Source organism: Euprymna scolopes, chromosome 27, assembly GCF_053919585.1.
Source record: "Euprymna scolopes isolate OS-2025 chromosome 27, ASM5391958v1, whole genome shotgun sequence".
Lineage (NCBI taxonomy): Eukaryota > Metazoa > Mollusca > Cephalopoda > Sepiida > Sepiolidae > Euprymna > Euprymna scolopes.
The window spans coordinates 36,079,346-36,100,539 of NC_136508.1; the positions used below are offsets into that span (position 1 = coordinate 36,079,346).

At 27.3% G+C, this 21,194-nt stretch overlaps 1 protein-coding gene and 1 long non-coding RNA gene across 13 annotated transcripts in view; both read right to left on the bottom strand.

The window, feature by feature from the left end:
* The window catches only part of LOC145248822 (uncharacterized), a 165,013-nt gene that overhangs the window by 124,901 nt on the left and 18,918 nt on the right, over positions 1-21,194 (bottom strand). For 8 of the 12 annotated variants that reach the window (XR_013863410.1, XR_013863413.1, XR_013863405.1 and 5 more), the window contains exon 3: positions 4,071-4,220. The exons of the other annotated variants lie outside the window; for them this stretch is intronic. Coding sequence is in view for 1 of the 8 variants with exons in the window: in XM_080110514.1 (XP_079966640.1) it covers positions 4,071-4,104 (34 nt within the window). In the remaining 7 variants the exon portion in view is untranslated. The remainder of the gene's footprint in view (positions 1-4,070; positions 4,221-21,194) is intronic. 12 annotated transcript variants of the gene reach the window in all.
* Positions 9,814-10,497, bottom strand: LOC145248824 (uncharacterized). Its single transcript, XR_013863414.1, has 2 exons — positions 10,326-10,497; positions 9,814-10,172 (listed from the first exon to the last, which is right to left on the bottom strand). It is a non-coding gene; the product is annotated as an uncharacterized LOC145248824 (long non-coding RNA).

The window sequence follows — 21,194 nt, forward strand, 5'->3', positions numbered from 1 at the left end:
ACGTTTTATTTTTATGCTTACAAAAGAAAATTAAAAAAAATTTTAATATCGATAATATTTATTAAACATATCTTTTAAGAAATAGGATGACACTTTTTTTTTTTTAAATATCGTTATGAAATAAATATTAAAATTTGAAATTTAAGAAAGCCAAAACGATATGTGTGTGTGTGTGTTTTTTTTTAATTTCTTTAAAAGAAATATTTATTTACCTTTAAAATATGAAGACAGTTTTTGACTTTTTCAAGCGATTTCTTTTTGTCAACCATTTTTTTTGTTCTCTTGGCGATGTAAAAATCTATCTGGGTAGTAGTCCATTGGGATATTAAAATGGACAGATTTTAAGTCTCTTCTAGTGCAAGAATATGTTTCATGTGACAAGATTAAAAGAAATACAGGGTTAATATTTATTTTTTGAATTTGAATAAATGTTACTAACTTTTCTAATTTTTTAACTTTTTTAATTAACATTGGTGCGTGACTTTGTGGCCACCCTGTAGGATGTCACATTTTTTATTTTGAAATGTTACAAAATGAATAGTGAAATCGTTACATCTCTAAGAGAGAAAAAAAATGAGTAACAAAAAGAAATCGCCTGAAAAAACCTCAACTGGAGCGAAAGCTTGCTTCCTATCTTTAAAGGTAAGTAAATATTTCTTTTAAAAATAAAACTAAAAGCATATATCGTTTTGGATTTCTTCAATTTCAAATTTTAATATATTCATATTTATTTTATTTTCTTGGCTGATTTTTTTATCATCATATTTAATGACGTAAGACACTCTCTTCTTTTTCTCTCCACAAAATGGCTCAAACTTGTTTTCTTAGTTTTAACACAAATGTACGAATCCAGTAATCTCATTAACCCTTTATGACCTGAATTATCATGTAGATGATTAAAAAATATTGTTAATTTTAGTAAGTTTAAAGGGTAATTATGATATAGATTGTCTTCAAACTGGAAAAATTATAAAATTCAATAGTTAAACTACCACTGAGAAATTTTGCATTTCATAAACTTACCCTAATTATTATCCATAGTGCTTGAAAAAAGTGTTTATGACAACAAATGCAATCCTCAAGTCTGAGATAGATAGCGGCATACTGAATGTAAGCAATGGACAGTTGCAATCTGGAGGTATCTGGCATCTATCCATATACTGAACTAATACGTACAAGGCGTGTTTGAATCAATTCCCACTTTATTTATGCCGTTATATTCATTTATTTACGACTGAACGAATTTGTTGAACCAGGTCATAAAGGGTTAATCGGATATCATGGAAGATCAGTATTTGGGACAAGACTTACTTTGTAATGTTATAATGTTGACTTGTGGATGGAGAAGAAAAAGTGTCTGGTAGGTTTCTTCATCTCTATTGGTTTTTACTATCATATTTTTAAGAACGGATACTTTACTGGTATAGTGTTCGATCAACAACTTTGTGATTAAGAGCAATAATTAGATAGTTATTTTTTTGTTTGTTTGTTTGTTCACACTGTATAAGTCATATCTACATCGATAATTTTACAGATGTGATTATTGTTGTCGGAAAGAAATGTTCTTCATTCTTGTTTATATTCTTTTTTTTTGTCTTGATAATAATTTTCAGAATTTATCAAATGAAAAATTCAAATGCAGTATGCCCCCCCCCCCGCCCGAAACGCCATTCACGGAATCGTTAATAAAATTCACAATCCTTTCTTCAATGCGACCATATTTGATACAACTTCTGTCTATGCCTGACTTGCCCATCGAGTTTCACTCATGAATATGCGACACTCTTTACAGTTTTTAATTTTTTTTAGATGAGGGCTAATTATTTTACTTGTATTGATCGGACTATTGTTCTCATCTTGAGTGTTATTTGTGCAACGTTTTGGTCGGATTAGCCTACAACTGAAACGTTGCACAATTAACACTCAAGATGAGGACAATAGTCCAATCAAAACAAGTAATACAGTCTGTTTTATCACCGTTTAATGATATGCAGGGACATTTTGGTGATCGTCTCATCAGTAGGGAGTGTGATCCTGAATGGTTTTCACACTGGACCATAAACCATAGTTAGTTTTTTTTTATTTGTGAGGTTATCTAAAAAAAAAAAAAATCATGCGCTTCAAAACAATTTGCAAACAATTCCCAGACTGGAGAGAACTATCAAAGCAGTGTCAGAGTTATTGAACATTTTGCATGCTATTCTCTGTCTCCAGAAATTTACTATCAAACCATTTATGGAATGCTATTGTCATATTTGGGCTGGTGAATATCTGTTCCATTTGAAGGTTTTTTATAAATTGTAGAAACGTATCTATAATTTGATTGCCCCCTCCCCACACACACCTTTTCTTCTTCTCTGTAACATTTCTTTCACAGATGTGATGGTCCTAGATATGACCTAAAACTATATCCGATGGTGAGGCCCCACCTTGCGGGCTTTGGGGAGTGTGGAGACACCCTTTAATTGCCATTGCTCCCAGGTCCACTCTGACCCAGAGTGGTAGTACCTGTTAGGGTCCCAACTATGGGTTAAATAGAATCTGACTTTTAAAAAAATATACTCCATTAAAAATCGTTCCTCAAAATAACTAGATTCGGCATTAAATAACCTGAAAAGGGTTGATATGCCATAAAACAAAAACAACCAACCAACCAACCAACCACAGATGTGATGTTGCTAGTCTCACTCTTTTCTATAAATAATATTATGGCATGTTTTCTTCAGAATTGTCAGATCTATTACCAGCTTCTTTTGTTCCAGTTCGTTTGATTCATTGGTCTAGTAGTCTCCATAAAATTGGCTGGTACAATGCCTTATTGTAATAAAGCTTTCTTTTTGCAGAACTCTCTTCCTGATCACTGTTTTCCTCCTACCTATAACATTGGTTTTTTAAGGATTAAGGCCAATAGGCATCTCCTGTCTTTGCGGTAATCATATTCCATTCTTGTTAACTCCTTCATGCTTTGTCTGGAGCGATTTTCATAAAACAAAAAAATATCTAGGTGTACTTACCATTGAATCATGTTAAAACAAAAACTGTTGGACATTTTTGACTGAAGCTTGGTGGACAATTCAGACAGAAGTTTATTTGTACCAAATATGGTTGAATTGCTGAAAGGATTGTTAGTTTTATTAATGATTCGATGGGTGAGATTTTTTTTGGTGGTGGGTGGGTAATGACACCCTAAACCAAATTCCCTCACTTAACATTGTTAAATAAATGTTGGTGAATGTAATATTCAAAACGTTAACATATAAAATTATCTTATGAGAATTTAAAAATTAATCATGGATAGTTGCATATACTTAAAATTTTTTAAATGGGTTTTGATGTTGTGTATTTGGGATGATAATCTTAAAAAACACAACACAATAATCCATCCATTGTATGGCTAACCCATTTTTAAATAATTTATAAAATATTATTATAAATTATTTAAATAATTATTTATAAATTATTTATAAAATATTATAAAAAAAATTATAAAATCTTATTATAAATGATTTATAAAATCTTATTATAAATGATTTATAAAATCTTATTATAAATAATTTATAAAATATTATTATAAGTAATTTATAAAGTATTATAAAAAATACATAAAATATTATTATAAATAATTTATAAAATATTATAATTTATAAAATATTATAATTTATAAAATATTATAATTTATAAAATATTATAATTTATAAAATATCATAATTTATAAAATATTATTTATAAAATATAAATAATTTATAAAATATAATTTATAAAATATTATAAATAATACATAAAATACTATTATAAATAATTTATAAAATGTTATGAATAATGCATAAAATATTATTAATGATTTATGCAATTAATATATCATTAACATTAAATCCAAGATAATTAAAACTGCTAAGTGAGGGAATTTTTTTTAAATTTAAAACCAAAGTTATAGTTTGTATATCTTTTTTGTATATTTAAAAAAAAAAATTCTGTAAATTTTTTTCAGACATTTGATTAGAATCCAGAATTCCGTGCCAACTGCCTCTTAAAAAAAATGTTAAAATTAAAGAAAAAAAAATGTGTCTCACCAATGTTTGCTGTCCCACGCAACCTCAGCCGCATCAACAAAAAATGTAATCAAACCCAATCAAAATTAACCAGCTTCCTTCCATTGATCCAGCTTTTTCTTTTTTTTTCTTTTTTTTTTTTGTAAACTTCAATAGTCCTAATACTACTGCCTAAAAACAAGATTGAAAAAAAAAAAAAATGGTAAAAAAATAGAATGGAAGAAGAAAATGAAAAATAAAAGAATTTTTAAAGAATATATAACCAACCCTCTCTCCAAGCATACACACAAGCAGTTCCTCTATTTTCATAAACTGTAGCATTTGTGACTGTTGATAGATTTCTTTCCTTAATCTTTCTCCACCAACAAAATCAAAATGGAGAAAGGAAAAAAAAAAAAAAAAATTTTGGAATGTTTTTGAAAGTTTTAATAAAAAAAAATTTTTTTTCATTTTTTTTTTTTTTTTACAAGTGTAAAAGAAATAAGAGACATTTTTCCAGTGTGTAAAACAAGAGATGTGTGACTGCCATTCGATTTGTATTTTTTTTCCTCTGAAAGACTTAAATGGACTTTGCTGTGATTGAAAACAGCTTGGTGTATTGGGATGCTAGTCACGCGCAGCACAACCCAATATTCCATCCGTTTTATGGTTAACTCCATTTAAAAAAGAAAAAATAATAATCTCATGTATAAAATATTATCAACGCTCTCATATTTACGACTTGCATCAAAATAAGCATTATTTACATTTTTCAAGACTGTTTATAAATAAATTTATTAAAAAAAAATTGTTAAATGTTTTTTTTTTATATTTATCGTAAAATTTGACATTTTCTTTTCACTGTATTTTTTTTTATGGGTTACTCAAGGATAAGTGTTAGAGATCATCTGTTGGACGATGATTGCCGACCATAGGTGGAATGGGCGAAAATTACTTAAGGTGACTTGATTATCTAAGAGAACAACTAAACAAGTATTTGTTTACATTAGACTTGAAGACGACCATGCTTAAGTGAATTTTTCTGTGATGGAAAACAGCTTGATGCTGGTCATGTGCAACACAACCCAATATTCCATCCATTTTATGGTTAACTCCACTTTTTAAAAATAAAACATTATTAATGCTCTCATATTTCCGACTTACATCAAAATAACCCATCCATATAATATTCTGCTTATTCCCTCTTTGTTAGTCCATAAGTTTTATTAGTCCATACGTTTTTGTTAATCCATACGTTTTTGTTAATCCATAAATTTTTATTAGTTCACACGTTTTTGTTAGTCCATACGATTTTGTTAGTCCATACGTTTTTGTAAGTCCAAATGTTTTTGTTAGTCCATACGTTTTTGTTAGTCCATACGATTTTGTTAGTCCAAATGTTTTTGTTAGTCCATACGTTTTTGTTAATTGATATGTTTTTGTTAGTCCATATGTTTTTGTTAGTCCATAAATTTTTATTAGTCCATACGTTTTTGTTAATCGATACGTTTTTGTTAATCGATACGTTTTTGTTAGTCCATACGATTTTGTTAGTCCAAATGTTTTTGTTAGTCCAAACGTTACGCTTTTAAAAAAAAGAAACAAACACAATTTTTGAAAGCCAAACAGTTTTAAAAAAGATCAAATTCACGTAATTTGGCTTTAAAAAGGCACATCTGGCAATCCTGGACAAGAATATGAGAGTGATCTCCCTTTAATGTACAAGCAACATTGTGATATTTTATTTAGAATAATTCCTCTTATTATCAATATATATATAATTCTTTTTGAATAAATTTAATTATATATACGAAAGTATATATAATTATGGTGGGATCCTTCTATCAATCCAGTAGATCTCTCACTGCTGATGCAATTCTCTATTTATATAAGAGCCAGATACGTCCAAGGATGGAATACTGTTGCCACATCTGGGCAGGACTTGTCCTACCTTGATATAGTTCAAAATAGACTTCGTAGCCTCGTAGGAGATATCCTTTTCTCTTCCCTGCAACCTGTCTCACAGAAGAGATGTTGCGAGTTTGTCTCTGCTGTATCGTTATTTTCATGGAAAGTGTTTGACTAATCTTCAGTCTATGGTCCCCCCTCGCCAAACTTTCACAAAAAACACTCATCTAGCTGAAAACGCTATCAATAACTTCCCCCACTCGTTATCTGTGCCTAAACCTAAACATAGATTCCATGAACAAAGCTTCTTTCTTAGAACTGCACGCCTGTGGAATTGTCTTCCGTTTTCCTGCTTTCCAGCTGACTACAATATGGTTGTTTTCAAGTCTAACATAAACAAGTTCTTGATGAGCCATTCCACTCTAACGATTACTATATTGTCCAATTTCTACTAAACGCTCCTTATCCTCGAGTGGCGTCTTGGCATTGATAAGTGGTGATGCCTATGTAAAAAAAAAAAAAGAAAAAAAAAGTGACTTTTTACCTAAATGCGAGTTATGTATAACTTTTTCTTTAACCAATTTTGGTACCCCCCCCCATCGGCATATGTATTATTTTTAAAACATAATTATCCACCGACACCTGTTTCGTCGTCTATGATTCATCAGAGTGGCTGAATCTAGCGAGATTCGAAATCGGGAACCCATGGTAAGAAGTGTAACCTCCTACCACTAGTCTATCTCGCATGACTGAATGTATCGTGTCTTTTATGGAAATATTATTTGTTTTTGTTTTGCAATATTTTTTCAATGAATTCAATTATATATCCAAAAGTGCATTTTTACTGTGTATGTATATATATTTATATATATAATAAGAACAGAGTTGTGAAGTATACAAAAAGTTTTTATTATTTGACAGAATACTCCAACATTTGGTGCTCCTTAATCCACATATATATATATATATATATATATATAATGCTTTGGTTTCCTAGATGCAGATACACTGAAACCCATGTGATTATTAAAGAGTGCTCAATACAGCGGTATATAGTATGTTGATTATATAAAACTTATTAGTTACATATGTGCATACATGTTTCAATCTAGAGAGACCCACGTCATCAGATCAAAAAAGAGTATCACTTCTTTTTCGGTCTGATGAGGTGAGTCTCTCTAGATTGAGATTTCACTAAAATATGTATGCACATGTATAATAAACACACACACACACACACACACATATATATATATATATATATATATATATATATATCTTTAAAAGTGAACGTGTCTGTCTGTCTGTCTGTGTGTGTGTCTGTCTGTGTGCATTTCCCTACGCAATAATTCTGTCAATTTTTAGTCTATAGACTTGAAATTTGAAATACCGGGTACTGAGATTTGGGAAAATCGATGTGACGGGTGTCAGCCAGAAATTTGGCTGTTCAGGGGTCAAATTTCAACGATTTGACCTTTAAGAACTCTACCAAACTCCTCCGACAATTTTGGGTCTAGACACTTGAAATTTTAGATATAGGTTCCTTGAACCTGGATCTAACTTAATAAAGTGATTTGAGCCCGAAACTATAAATTTTAAGGGGTCATAATAGGGGTCAAAGTTTTAAAAAATTAACCATTTTTTTTGTTTTTTTGCTTTTTTTGCACAGCATACACCTCCAAACACCCGAGCAACGCCGGGCACCCCTGCTAGTATATATATAAAGTAGTAGCGTGTCTGTGTGTACAACTCCCAATGACCAAAGAAATATAAAGGCCAAATGTGTGTACACCTCTGCTGGTCAAGAAATATTAATGCCCATGTAAAGATACTTCTGTCAATAGACATTATATTGTATACGGACTTTCAATATATAGCATTCTTTAAACCATATTTACATTACTGAGTTATGGTCATTAACATATCACATTAAATTAAATCTATTTAAATAATTACCTCGATGACATTACTTATTCGACATAATAGCTTTGTTTCAACTGTACTAATTAAAAACATTTAATTGTTCCGTTTATTTAAATTTCAAGTTATGTTTGATTTAACTGATTTCTTCGGAAATCTGAACTCGTTATATTTTCAAACCAAAAACCAGAAACACTAAAGGGGAAATAACTGCGATAGTTTAATTCAAACGGAGCATGTTATTAAATATTTGTTTTCTATTTGAAATATTATTCTAAGCTGAATAATTATTTTTATTTTTAAGTCGGAGGAAATTTTTTATATTCATATATATATGCATATATATGCATATATATATGCATATGTATATATATGCATATATATATGCATATGTATATATATGCATATGTATGTATATGCATATATATATATGCATATGTATGTATATGCATATATATATGCATATGTATGTATATGCATATATATATGCATATGTATGTATATGTATATATATATGCATATGTATGTATATGCATATATATATGCATATGTATGTATATGCATATATATATGCATATGTATGTATATGCATATATATATGCATATGTATGTATATGCATATATATATTCATATGTATGTATATGCATATATATATGCATATGTATATATATGCATATATATGCATATATATATGCATATGTATATATGTGCATATATATGCATATGTATATATGCATATATATATGCATATGTATATATATGCATTTATATATGTATATATATATGCATATATATATATGCATATATATATGCATATGTATATATATGCATTTATATATGTATATATATATGCATATATATATATGCATATATATATATGCATATGTATATATGCATTTATATATGTATATATATATATATGCATATATATATATGTATATATATATGCATATATATGCATATGTATATATATATGTATATATATGCATATGTATATATATGCATATGCATATGTATATATATATATGCATATGCATATGTATATATATGCATATACATATATGCATATATATGCATATGCATATATAGATGCATATGTATGTATACGTATATATATGCATATGTATGTATATGTATATATATGCATATATATGCATATGTATATATATGTATATGCATATGCATATGTATACGTATATATATGCATATATATGCATATGCATATATATGCGTATGCATATATATATGCATATATATGCATATGCATATATATGCGTATGCATATATATATATGCATATATATGCATATATATGCATATATATATGCATATATATGCATATGCATATATATGCGCATATATATGCATATGCATATATATGCACATATATATGCATATATATGCGTATATATATGCATATATATGCATATATATGCATATATATATGCATATGTATATTAGGGTAGGTCGATTTTCAACTTTTTTTGGAAAATGTAAAAGGTTGAAGCAGAGAAAGTTGCACAAACCTATGGGAAGTACAAATATAAAAAAACTAGGTTTCTAACATCAGGCATCGGATGCTAATTGATTTTAAAGATCGTCTACTTTGAGATACGGAAAAAATCCTTATCTGTGAAAGATTTGTGAGAAATTATTTAGTATTTTGCAGTTTCAATCATAACAAGTTGTTTTATATATTTAAATAAACGATATAATGACTGATATACTAAATATTAAACAAAATTATAATTGCCCCCCCCCCCATACTGAGGTGGCGGCAATTACAAAATTCTATAAATGCTGCATTTTACTTTGTTTTATAACTGCATAATTCAATTCTTTTTACTATCAATGAAAAAAAGAAGTTTTTATTCCGTTTGGAAAAAAGTCTTAATAAAACCTAAAACAAATTATTTACCTATCTCTATGCTTGTATAAAAAACACAAAACAATTGGCAAGTAAAAAAGCTATTTATTTTACCATAATATCAAAATTCTCCCTATAGGATCCTTTTGAAGCAAAAAATGGCCTCATTTCATGGCATAAAATCTTAGCAATGATATGTCATGTCTTACTTCAAGTCCATAGACTGATTGGCAGGCTTCTGATGTCACTTTTACAGCACTTTCCACACTTTGTGAATGTGCAGGCAAATCAGGTAACTCTGGCTTTCTGCCGCTCATAAATAATTACTAAAGTTCATGATATGATAATTCTTCAGTTAGTGCTGGCTCTGAACCTCCACTTTGATAAATGTAAAGCGTCAAAATTTATTGTTGATATTTTTTAAACGCTTTCTCACTGGTTCCCCACTACTGAAAAAGAAAAGAGAAGTCAAATAATTTTATTAACTTGAACAAATGAACACAATTTTATTTTAATTAATTTTTTTTTTAATTTAATAATTGAAAATGAATGTATAAATCGAAATAAACAATTTGATCAGTTTTATATGAATGTTTACGTACCTAATGGTTAAAATTCTTCTTATAGCTTCTTCCCTCACTTCCATTTCATCTGATTTTAACAAAGAGAACAGAATATTCTCTGGCAAAAGGGCAAAAGCATTAAACTGAAGATTGCTTAAAGCAATTTCCTGAATTTCTGGAGGCTGCTTTTTTATTTGCCCAATCATTTTAAAAATATACTGGGTATGAAATTTATTATCCAGTTTAATTTCAAACCAGCTAACTGTATACACTTCTACAATAAAACTAATCAGCTGGTGCATTTTTCTGGTCAATTCAGATGGATAAATTTTATGGGTCCACAAACACATTAATCGGATTGCCAGAGTAAGCCATTTTGCCTGATTTAAAGGTCAGATCCTTCATGCTGTATACTGAGGGTCTACTTTACCCCTTGAAATACCAACAGCATACTCTAAATGTAGTCTTTGGTCACCAGTGAGATCATTTTCTGTTAGTTCAGAATACCTGCCCTCCAGAGGACTACTCACTGGTAAAACGTCAACTTTGGGTAAATGATGGTAATTGTTGGCACATCATTTTCCGAGTTGACCCGTAAATGATGTTGGGCTTCGTGCACTTCCATCAAGGAATTGAAATAATGCTCTAAAAGGAAGCTCATTCTGGTGTAGAGAACAACCAATAGTGTATATTTTTCTATACAGCTTGTTTTCTAGTGAGGAAACCAGTCTTGGTGCTTGTGGTGTCTAGAAGGACAGCCTTTAAAGTATTGACACTCTCATACTCTTCTAGAACTTTGTGAACTTCATCTGTCAGAACAGCACCAGTTGCTCTAACAGTAGGAATCACTCTATGCCTTAGATACACCCTCTTACTTCCACAACCCATCTCTTTCGTAAATGTCAAGTGATGCTCTTGTCCTTTAGCTTTTCTTCGATTTTTGTTTCCTTTTTCATCGACAATTTCAATGTAAAATAAAGTGTCTTTATCGTGTTTCCCATCATCACCAATGCAGACAAGATTTCTAATTTTTTGATTATGTTTTTGATAGGCATTATTTTTTTTATCTTTCTTTTTCTCTGTCAATTTTGGATTTATCAAGAAAACAAATTTCCTTAAATCAATATTTGATTTTAGAAGGCCCGCAGCCTGTAGATCCAAAAGAAAAGCATTTGCAAGACTTGCACCTAGGTTTGATGAGACATCACCTCTGATGAGTTCAATGGCAAAACGAGGAATTTTTATCAGGCTGTAAATATTCTTACATTCTTCCTCTGGTTCAAAACTTTCATCTGTTCCATCACTATTTTCTGATGTCAGAATGATATTCTTGTCATGGGATGTTGAAGCAATAGGCGGGGGGGGGGGTGAATCAACTTGCTTTTCTCCTAACGTTAACTTTTTAGATTTTGCGACTGCAGCTTTATCAACAGGTCTCAATTGAAAATTGCCTTCGAGTTCTATTTTATTTCTTTGGTCCTTCAAATACTCTCTCCCCCACAGGAACCTGAATTAGAAAATTCGACAAATGTTTATTCTAATCTACGCTAATCTTAGAAATAAATTCTATTTCACGTAAAAAAATTTTAATTTCTTTTCTCACTGGTTTACAAGTATGGAAATTAATTTAATTTAAGATGTCTATAATTTTCATTAAAAAGTTTTTTTCAAACAAACAAGAGAAATTTAAAAAAATAGAATAAACTAACCTTTTTTTCATAGGACAGGTACAGACAATATGCTTTGACTGACAATTTTCTTTTTTGCATTTAATATTTTTGGCATGACAACTTACAATTGGCAGGTCACACAAACAAGATGAAATATCAAATAATTTGTCAATTTGTAATTGACCAGAAGACTTTTGGCATATGCGGATAAAACGTTTCTATTTATTTGCATAATTTTTTTAAAGCAGGTGTCCTGCAATTTGTGTACAATCCATTTATGAGTTAATAGGGGCAAACTGGAATTTACTGCCTTCCAAATATCTTTAACATCATTTGCCATTAATTTTGAAAGGGCAAATTTATTTAACTTTGGGCGAAAATTCTCCATGTAATAACCATATTGAATAATCTGACGGAAAGTAGGGATTCTGTTGTATTTAATGGAAAAGGTGTGCCCACAAATTGTGTAGAAATAGTTCGTTTCTGACTCATGGTTAGAAAAATATCTGCAAAATACATATTTTATGATATGGTAAGAAATTAAACAAAGGAAATTATGAATTAAATTTAAAATTTGGAAAAATTGGTAAATATCAAAAAAGAAATAATAAAAGTTTGCTAAGATATAAAATGCAAAATGTAATAATTTCTATATTTGAATTAAGCTCCGGTTAACAAAGTAAACACACGTGTGAACACGAAAATGAAGCCGATTACTTGGCAGTGTAGACAGAAATATTAACCGGATAAAATAAAGCCCTGGTTTATTAGTTGTTTAATTCATTTTAAATGAAATATTTTGCAGGGTGTCTTTTTATATCGACACTCAATTAGTTTTCTAAAAATAAAATAGATATTACAAACAAAAGAAAAAACGTATTGTTTATACTCCCTTCATATGTTTTCTTCAAAACCGGCATGAATATGACATGCTTATTCTTTGATTTAACACCGGCGCCCTGCGACATAGACGCAGCTTATTGAGTTTTTCAATGTTTAAATTCATTTTAGCAAAAAACGATGGAGTTTTAGAAAAAAAGTATTTTGTGTTGTTATTCTGAATGCTATTTAACAACTTTCTCTGCATAGACCTAGTCATAATGCCAAAATCGACCTACCCTAATGTATATGTATGCATATGTATATATATGCATATTTATGTGCGTATGTATATATATGCATTTATTTATGCATATGTATATATATGCATATATATGCATATATATATGCATATATATGCATATATATGCATATACATATATTCATATATATGCACATGTATATATATGCATGTATACATATGCATATATGTATATTCATATATATATGCATATGTATATACATGCATATATATATGCATATGTATATACATGCATATATATATGAATATATATATGCATATATATGCATATATACATATGCATGTATATATGAATATATATATATATATATATATATATATATATGCATATATATGAATATAAATATATGCATATGTATATATATGCATATATATTCATATATATATATTCATAGGTATATATATGCATATATATGAATATAAATATATGCATATGTATATATATGCATATATATTCATATATATATATTCATAGGTATATATATGCATATATATTCATATATATAAATGAATATGTATATATATGCATATACATATTCATATATATATATGCATATTTATATATATGCATATATATATATATTCATATATATATATGCATATTTATATATTTATATATATACATATTTATATATATGCATATATATATATTCATATATATATGCATATTTATATATATGCATATATATATTCATATATATATGCATATGTATATATATATGCCTATATATATTCATATATATATATATTCATGTGTATATATATATGCATACATATATTCATATATATATGCATATGTATATATATTCATATATATATATTCATATGTATATATATATATGCATATATATATTCATATATATTCATATGTATATATATATGCATATATATATATTCATATATATGCATATGTATATATATATTCATATATATATGCATATGTATATATATATGTATATATATGCATATGTATATATATATGTATATATATATTCATATATATATGCATATGTATATATATATGCATATATATATTCATATATATATGCATATGTATATATATGCATATATATATTCATATATATATGCATATGTATATATATATGCATATATATATTCATATATATATGCATATGTATATATATATGCATATATATATTCATATATATATGCATAAGTATATATATATATGCATATATATATTCATATATATATGCATAAGTATATATATATGCATATATATATTCATATATATATGCATAAGTATATATATATATGCATATATATATTCATATATATATGCATAAATATATATATATGCATATATATATTCATATATATATGCATATGTATATATATATGCATATATATTCATATATATATGCATATGTATATATATGCATATATATATTCATATATATATGCATATGTATATATATATGCATATATATATTCATATATATATATGCATATATATATTCATATATGTATGCATATGTATATATATGCATATATATATATTCATATATATATGCATATGTATATATATGCATATATATATATTCATATATATATGCATATATATATACTTATGCATATATATATTAATATATATATGCATATATATACTTATGCATATATATATGAATATATATATGCATATATATATACTTATGCATATATATATGAATATATATATGCATATATATATACTTATGCATATATATATGAATATATATATGCATATATATATATACATATGCATATATATATGAATATATATATGCATATATATATATACATATGCATATATATATGAATATATATATATACATATATATACATATGCATATATATATTCATATATATAAGCATATGTATATATATATGCATATATATATTCATATATATATGCATATGTATATATATATGCATATATATATTCATATATATATGCATATGTATATATATATGCATATATATATTCATATGCATATGTATATATATATATGCATATATATATTCATATATATATGCATATGTATATATATGCATATATATATTCATATATATGCATATGTATATATATATGCATATATATATTCATATATATATGCATATGTATATATATATATGCATATATATATTCATATATATATGCATATGTATATATATATGCATATATATATATTCATATATATATGCATATGTATATATATATGCATATATATATTCATATATATATGCATATGTATATATATATGCATATATATATTCATATATATATGCATATGTATATATATATGCATATATATATTCATATATATATGCATATGTATATATATGCATATATATATTCATATATATGTGCATATGTATATATATGCATATATATATTCATATATATATGCATATGTATATATATGCATATGTATATTCATATATATATGCATATGTATATATATATATATACATATATATATATTCATATATATATGCATATGTATATATATACATATATATATATATTCATATATATATGCATATGTATATATATGTACATATATATATATATTTATATATATATGCATATGTATATATATGCATATATATATATTCATATATATATGCATATGCATTTGTATATATATGCATATATATATTCATATATATGCATATGTATATATATGCATATGTATATTCATATATGCATATATATATATTCATATATATATGCATATGCATTTGTATATATATGCATATATATATTCATATATATGCATATGTATATATATGCATATGTATATTCATATATATGCATATATATATTCATATATATGCATATATATATTCATATATATATATGCATATATATATTCATATATATGCATATATATATTCATATATATGCATATATATATTCATATATATATGCACATATATTTTCATATATATATGCATATGTATATATATGCACATATATATTCATATATATACATGCATATATATGCACATATATATTCATATATATATTCATATGCATATATATGCACATATATATTCATATATATATATCCATGTGTATATATATGCACATATATATTCATATGTATATATATACATATATATTCATATATATATACATATGTATATATATGCATATATATTCATATATATATACATATGTATATATATGCATATATATTCATATATATATGCATATGTATATATATGCATATATATTCATATATATATGCATATGTATATATATGCATATATATTCATATATATATGCATATGTATATATATGCATATATATATTCATATATATATGCATATGTATATATATGCATATATATATTCATACATATATGCATATGAATATATATGCATGTATATATTCATACATATATGCATATGTATATATATGCATGTATATATTCATACATATATGCATATGTATATATATGCATATGTATATGCATATGTATATATATATATGCATATGTATATATATGCATATGTATATGCATATGTATATATATGCATATGTATATATATGCATATATATGCATATGTATATATATATATGCATATGTATATATATGCATATATATGCATATGTATATATATGCATATGTATATATATGCATATATATATGCATATGTATATATATATATGCATATATATGCATATGTATATATATGCATTTATATATTCATATGTATATATATGCATACATATATGCATATATATGCATATATATGCATATATATATGCATATACATGCATATGTATATATATGAATATATATTCATATATATATGGATATTTATTCATATATATATGCATATATAATCATATATATGAATATATATTCATATGCATATGCATATGCATTCATATGCATATGTATATATATTCATATATATATGCATATGCATATGCATATATATATATATGCATATGTATATATATTTATATTCATATATATGCATATATATATTCATATAATGCATATGTATATATATGGATATATATATTCATATATATATTCATATATATATGCATATGTATATATGCATATATATATGCATATGTATATATGCATATATATATTCATATATATATATGCATATGTATATACATTCATATATATATGCGTATGTATATATATGCATATATATATATTTATATATATAAGGATAGGCATATGTATATATATTCATATATATATGCATATGTATATATATTCATATATATGCATATGCATATGTATATATATGCATATGTATATATATTCATATATATTCATATGCATATGTATATATATACATATATATATTCATATGCATATGTATATATATATATGCATATATACATATATATATTCATATGCATATGTATATATATGCATATATACTCATATATATATGCATATGTATATATATATGCATATATATATGCATATGTATATATGTGCATATATACATATATATGCATATGTATATATGTGCATATATACATATATATGCATATGTATATATGTGCATATATACATATATATGCATATGTATATATGTGCATATATACATATATATGCATATGTATATATATGCATATATACATATATATATGCATATGTATATATATATATATTTTTTTTTAAATTAAAAGATATATCAAAATTTTAATTTACCTTTAAGTATTATGGTATCTGTTCAGTTCATATTTACCTATAGGTGTGGCAAACAAACGACTTATAGTTCAATGTTATCAAAAATAAACAATTATAAACAGAACGATGATTTATATCGGCGTAAAACTACTAAATACAGTGAAAAAACCTCGGATAACTCAACAATAACAAATAAAAAAGGTTTGTACGCATGCAGAGAGTGATCTAGACATTACTCAGCGCATGCCCGGCTTTCTCCGGAACATGACGTCAACAGCCGGAGTAAGCCAAGCGTCGCTGAGAAAATTAAGCTGTCTGACAAAACATAAAGATGAACCAATTACAATGTAGCGCAATGGTTTTCAACGTGATGCGCGTTCGAGCGAGTTGAAAATTCCAAGCAGCTGACGACAATTTGGAAAAGGAAGAAAAGAAAATAAATTAGTAAAAAAAAAAAGCACACCATTTCGTAATTTAACGTCAGAAAAAAAAAACAAAAAAAAACATGAATTTTACAGCCTTACATGAGCAGCTGGAAACACCAACTGGAGTCCTCGACTTTTGTCAAGAAAAAAAATTACTGGCATCGACGAAAACTTGTGCATCGTGTGGACAAGGAAAGATAAGTGATGTCTCTGCCTGGAGGTGTCAGGCTACCACATGGCGAACCTTTACATCATCCGGACTGGTACCTTTTTTTTTTGCCAAGCCTAGGCCTTCAATTGCCATTGTGAACGTTTGAGCGAGAAACACAGAAAGACCTCCAGCGCGAATGCGGAATACGATTTATGCACACACACCATTAATAAAACAATGGTCTGAGGAAACAACAATAATATCTGTTTTAATATGAAAAAAATTTTTTTTTAAATCTATCCCACCCAGTTTTGTTTAAATTTTTCTAGTTTTCAGGTTTTTCCTTCAGAAAATAAAAAAATAACACCCCAAAAAACAAAGATAATTTTTTTCAATTTTTCTTGAAAAAAAGAAAAAAAACTTTACAAAAAAAAAGTGTTTATTTGACTTACCTTTGAACCTTTTCTTGAACAAAAAAAAAATTGGTCAATGTCAAGTTTCTTTCTAACTCCTCAAAAACATTTTAAAGGTTTTCGGTGGTGTTATAAACGAATATCACATTTAAATTTGGGGCAGATTAGTAGTTTTCATGATATGAAGAAATTTTTTTCAAAAAGTGGGGGATCACTTTCCTATATAAATTTAACATAAAATGAGCACCCATCCCTGGCCACATAGTAATTTAAATTAAATAAATTTAACTGATATTCGTTTTCAGCATCTCCAAAAACTGGCACTGTTTTTTTTTTTTTTTTTTTTTTTTACCAAGATTCGTTCATTTTTTCATCTCATAATTTAGGACGTTAATTATGCTGTCAGTAAGTTTACAAAAACATACATTTTTCTTTTATTATACAACTTGGGGAGTTGTTAACAGGTGCTTCAGCAGTTAAATATTTCGCAAAAATTCTGTTTACATTAGGGGGCTGTGGAGCCTCCTAATGTAAACAGAATTTTTGCGAAATATTAAACGATTCTGCTTTAATGGTTTAATGGTTAATGTCGGCACGTTACTTACGGAAAAACGGTTAATTCAACTACAGAAGCACCTGTTAAAAACTAAAGAAGTTCTATAATTGAATACCCACCTAAAAAAAAAAACCTGCTCATGTAAGCTTATTGACGGCATTATTAGCGTCCTAACTTATAAAAAAATTAACGAATCTCTTAGTTAAAAAAAAAAAAAGACAGCGCTGGTTTTCGGGGGTGCTAAAAACGAAAATCACAGTTAAATTTGTTTTATGATATGAAGAAATTAGTAGGTGCCAGAAAGTGGGTGCTCATTTTACGTCAAATTTATATAGGACAGTGATCCCCCACTTTTTGAAAAAGTAATTTCTTCATATCATGCCCCAAATTTAAATGTGATATTCGTTTTCAGCACCACAGGAGAGACATTGCGAGTCTTTGTTTTATCGTTACTTCCATGGCATGTGCTCGTCTGAGCCCCAATCCCTGGTCTCCCTCGCCGATCTTTCATGAAAAACACCCGTCTAGCTGAAATTACTGTCAAAAATTTCCCCACTCTTTATCTGTGCCAAAACCAAAACGTAGATTCCATGAACAAAGCTTCTTTCTTAGAAGTGCACGCCTGTGGAACTCTGTTCCGTCTGCCTGTTTCCCACCTGACTACAACTTGGATGTCTTCAAGTCCAACATAAACAAATTCCTGATGAACCGCCCCCTTAAGTAGACACTTTATCAAATCTCAACATTAACGTACTTTTAGAAATTTCAGAATGCAAGGGCGATAACTGCTAGATTGTTCCAATCACGTGATTATTTTGACCAATGAAATTGCATTGTTTCAGTTGCTGCGGAGGATTCAGGAATTGGCGGGAATATTGTGTTTCCATTCCGTGTCGAGCAAAGCAGACACGTGGTGTCTCGCTCCGTGCCAAATGAACTATAAGGCATGGTTCTATTCTATTTGTTATCTCCGCTCACTTAAATGCGGATACAAGCCTGAGACAAAACTGTTTATGGACTAATTACATTCATCATCATTGCCCGCAGAAGGGCATCCTTTATTATGGAACATCGATCGCAATGTGCGTTGTTCTTATTTGACCAGTCTGGAAGGATTTCGAAGAACCCTCAACCACTTCTACGAGCGGCCGAATTCAACCAGCATCTTCACAGAAGAAAACTACCTACACCTTTCGAGGCATAAACTACCCGCCATTTGGCCGAAGCTAAAGAGGTGCACTCTTTTGCAATTATGGACTCATTTTACCTTTCTTGTAAATGAAATATTCTTGGAATTAAGGTGAGCCTTTGTTGCTTTTCTGAGTGTCTCTTTCATTCTGCCAAAGGCAAAAACGAGTTAGAGAAATTCTTACAGTACTGTACATGCAATAACCCTTATCCCTGGGTGGCTTCCGGGCCTTTATAAGTGGTGAGCACCTTGTAAAAAAACAAAAAAAAAAAACAAAAAAAAAAAAACACTGAAGACCTATAAAAGTCGTCATTTTAAAGTTTTTTGAGGAGTTGGAAAGAAACTTGACATTGACCAAAAAATCTTTAACATTATTTATCTAAAAAATATATGGTGCTAATGCAAAGAGTGATCCGCGCTATTTTTTCAATCGTATTTTCACGTTTAATTATAGTTTTATATGTTTTTTTTTTATTGAATAGTAAGGTTAAAGTACAGAATAGGTACAAAACACCATCCCCTCCCCATGTTAAGAATAGCTTTTTAAATAATAACGTTATTATTTCAGAACGGATCACTCTCTGCATGAGTACCAAATATATATATAGCAAAAAACAAAACAAAACAAAAAATATAATTATAAAATTTTTCTTTACAGTTAATAAAATTTAAAATTTAAAGTAG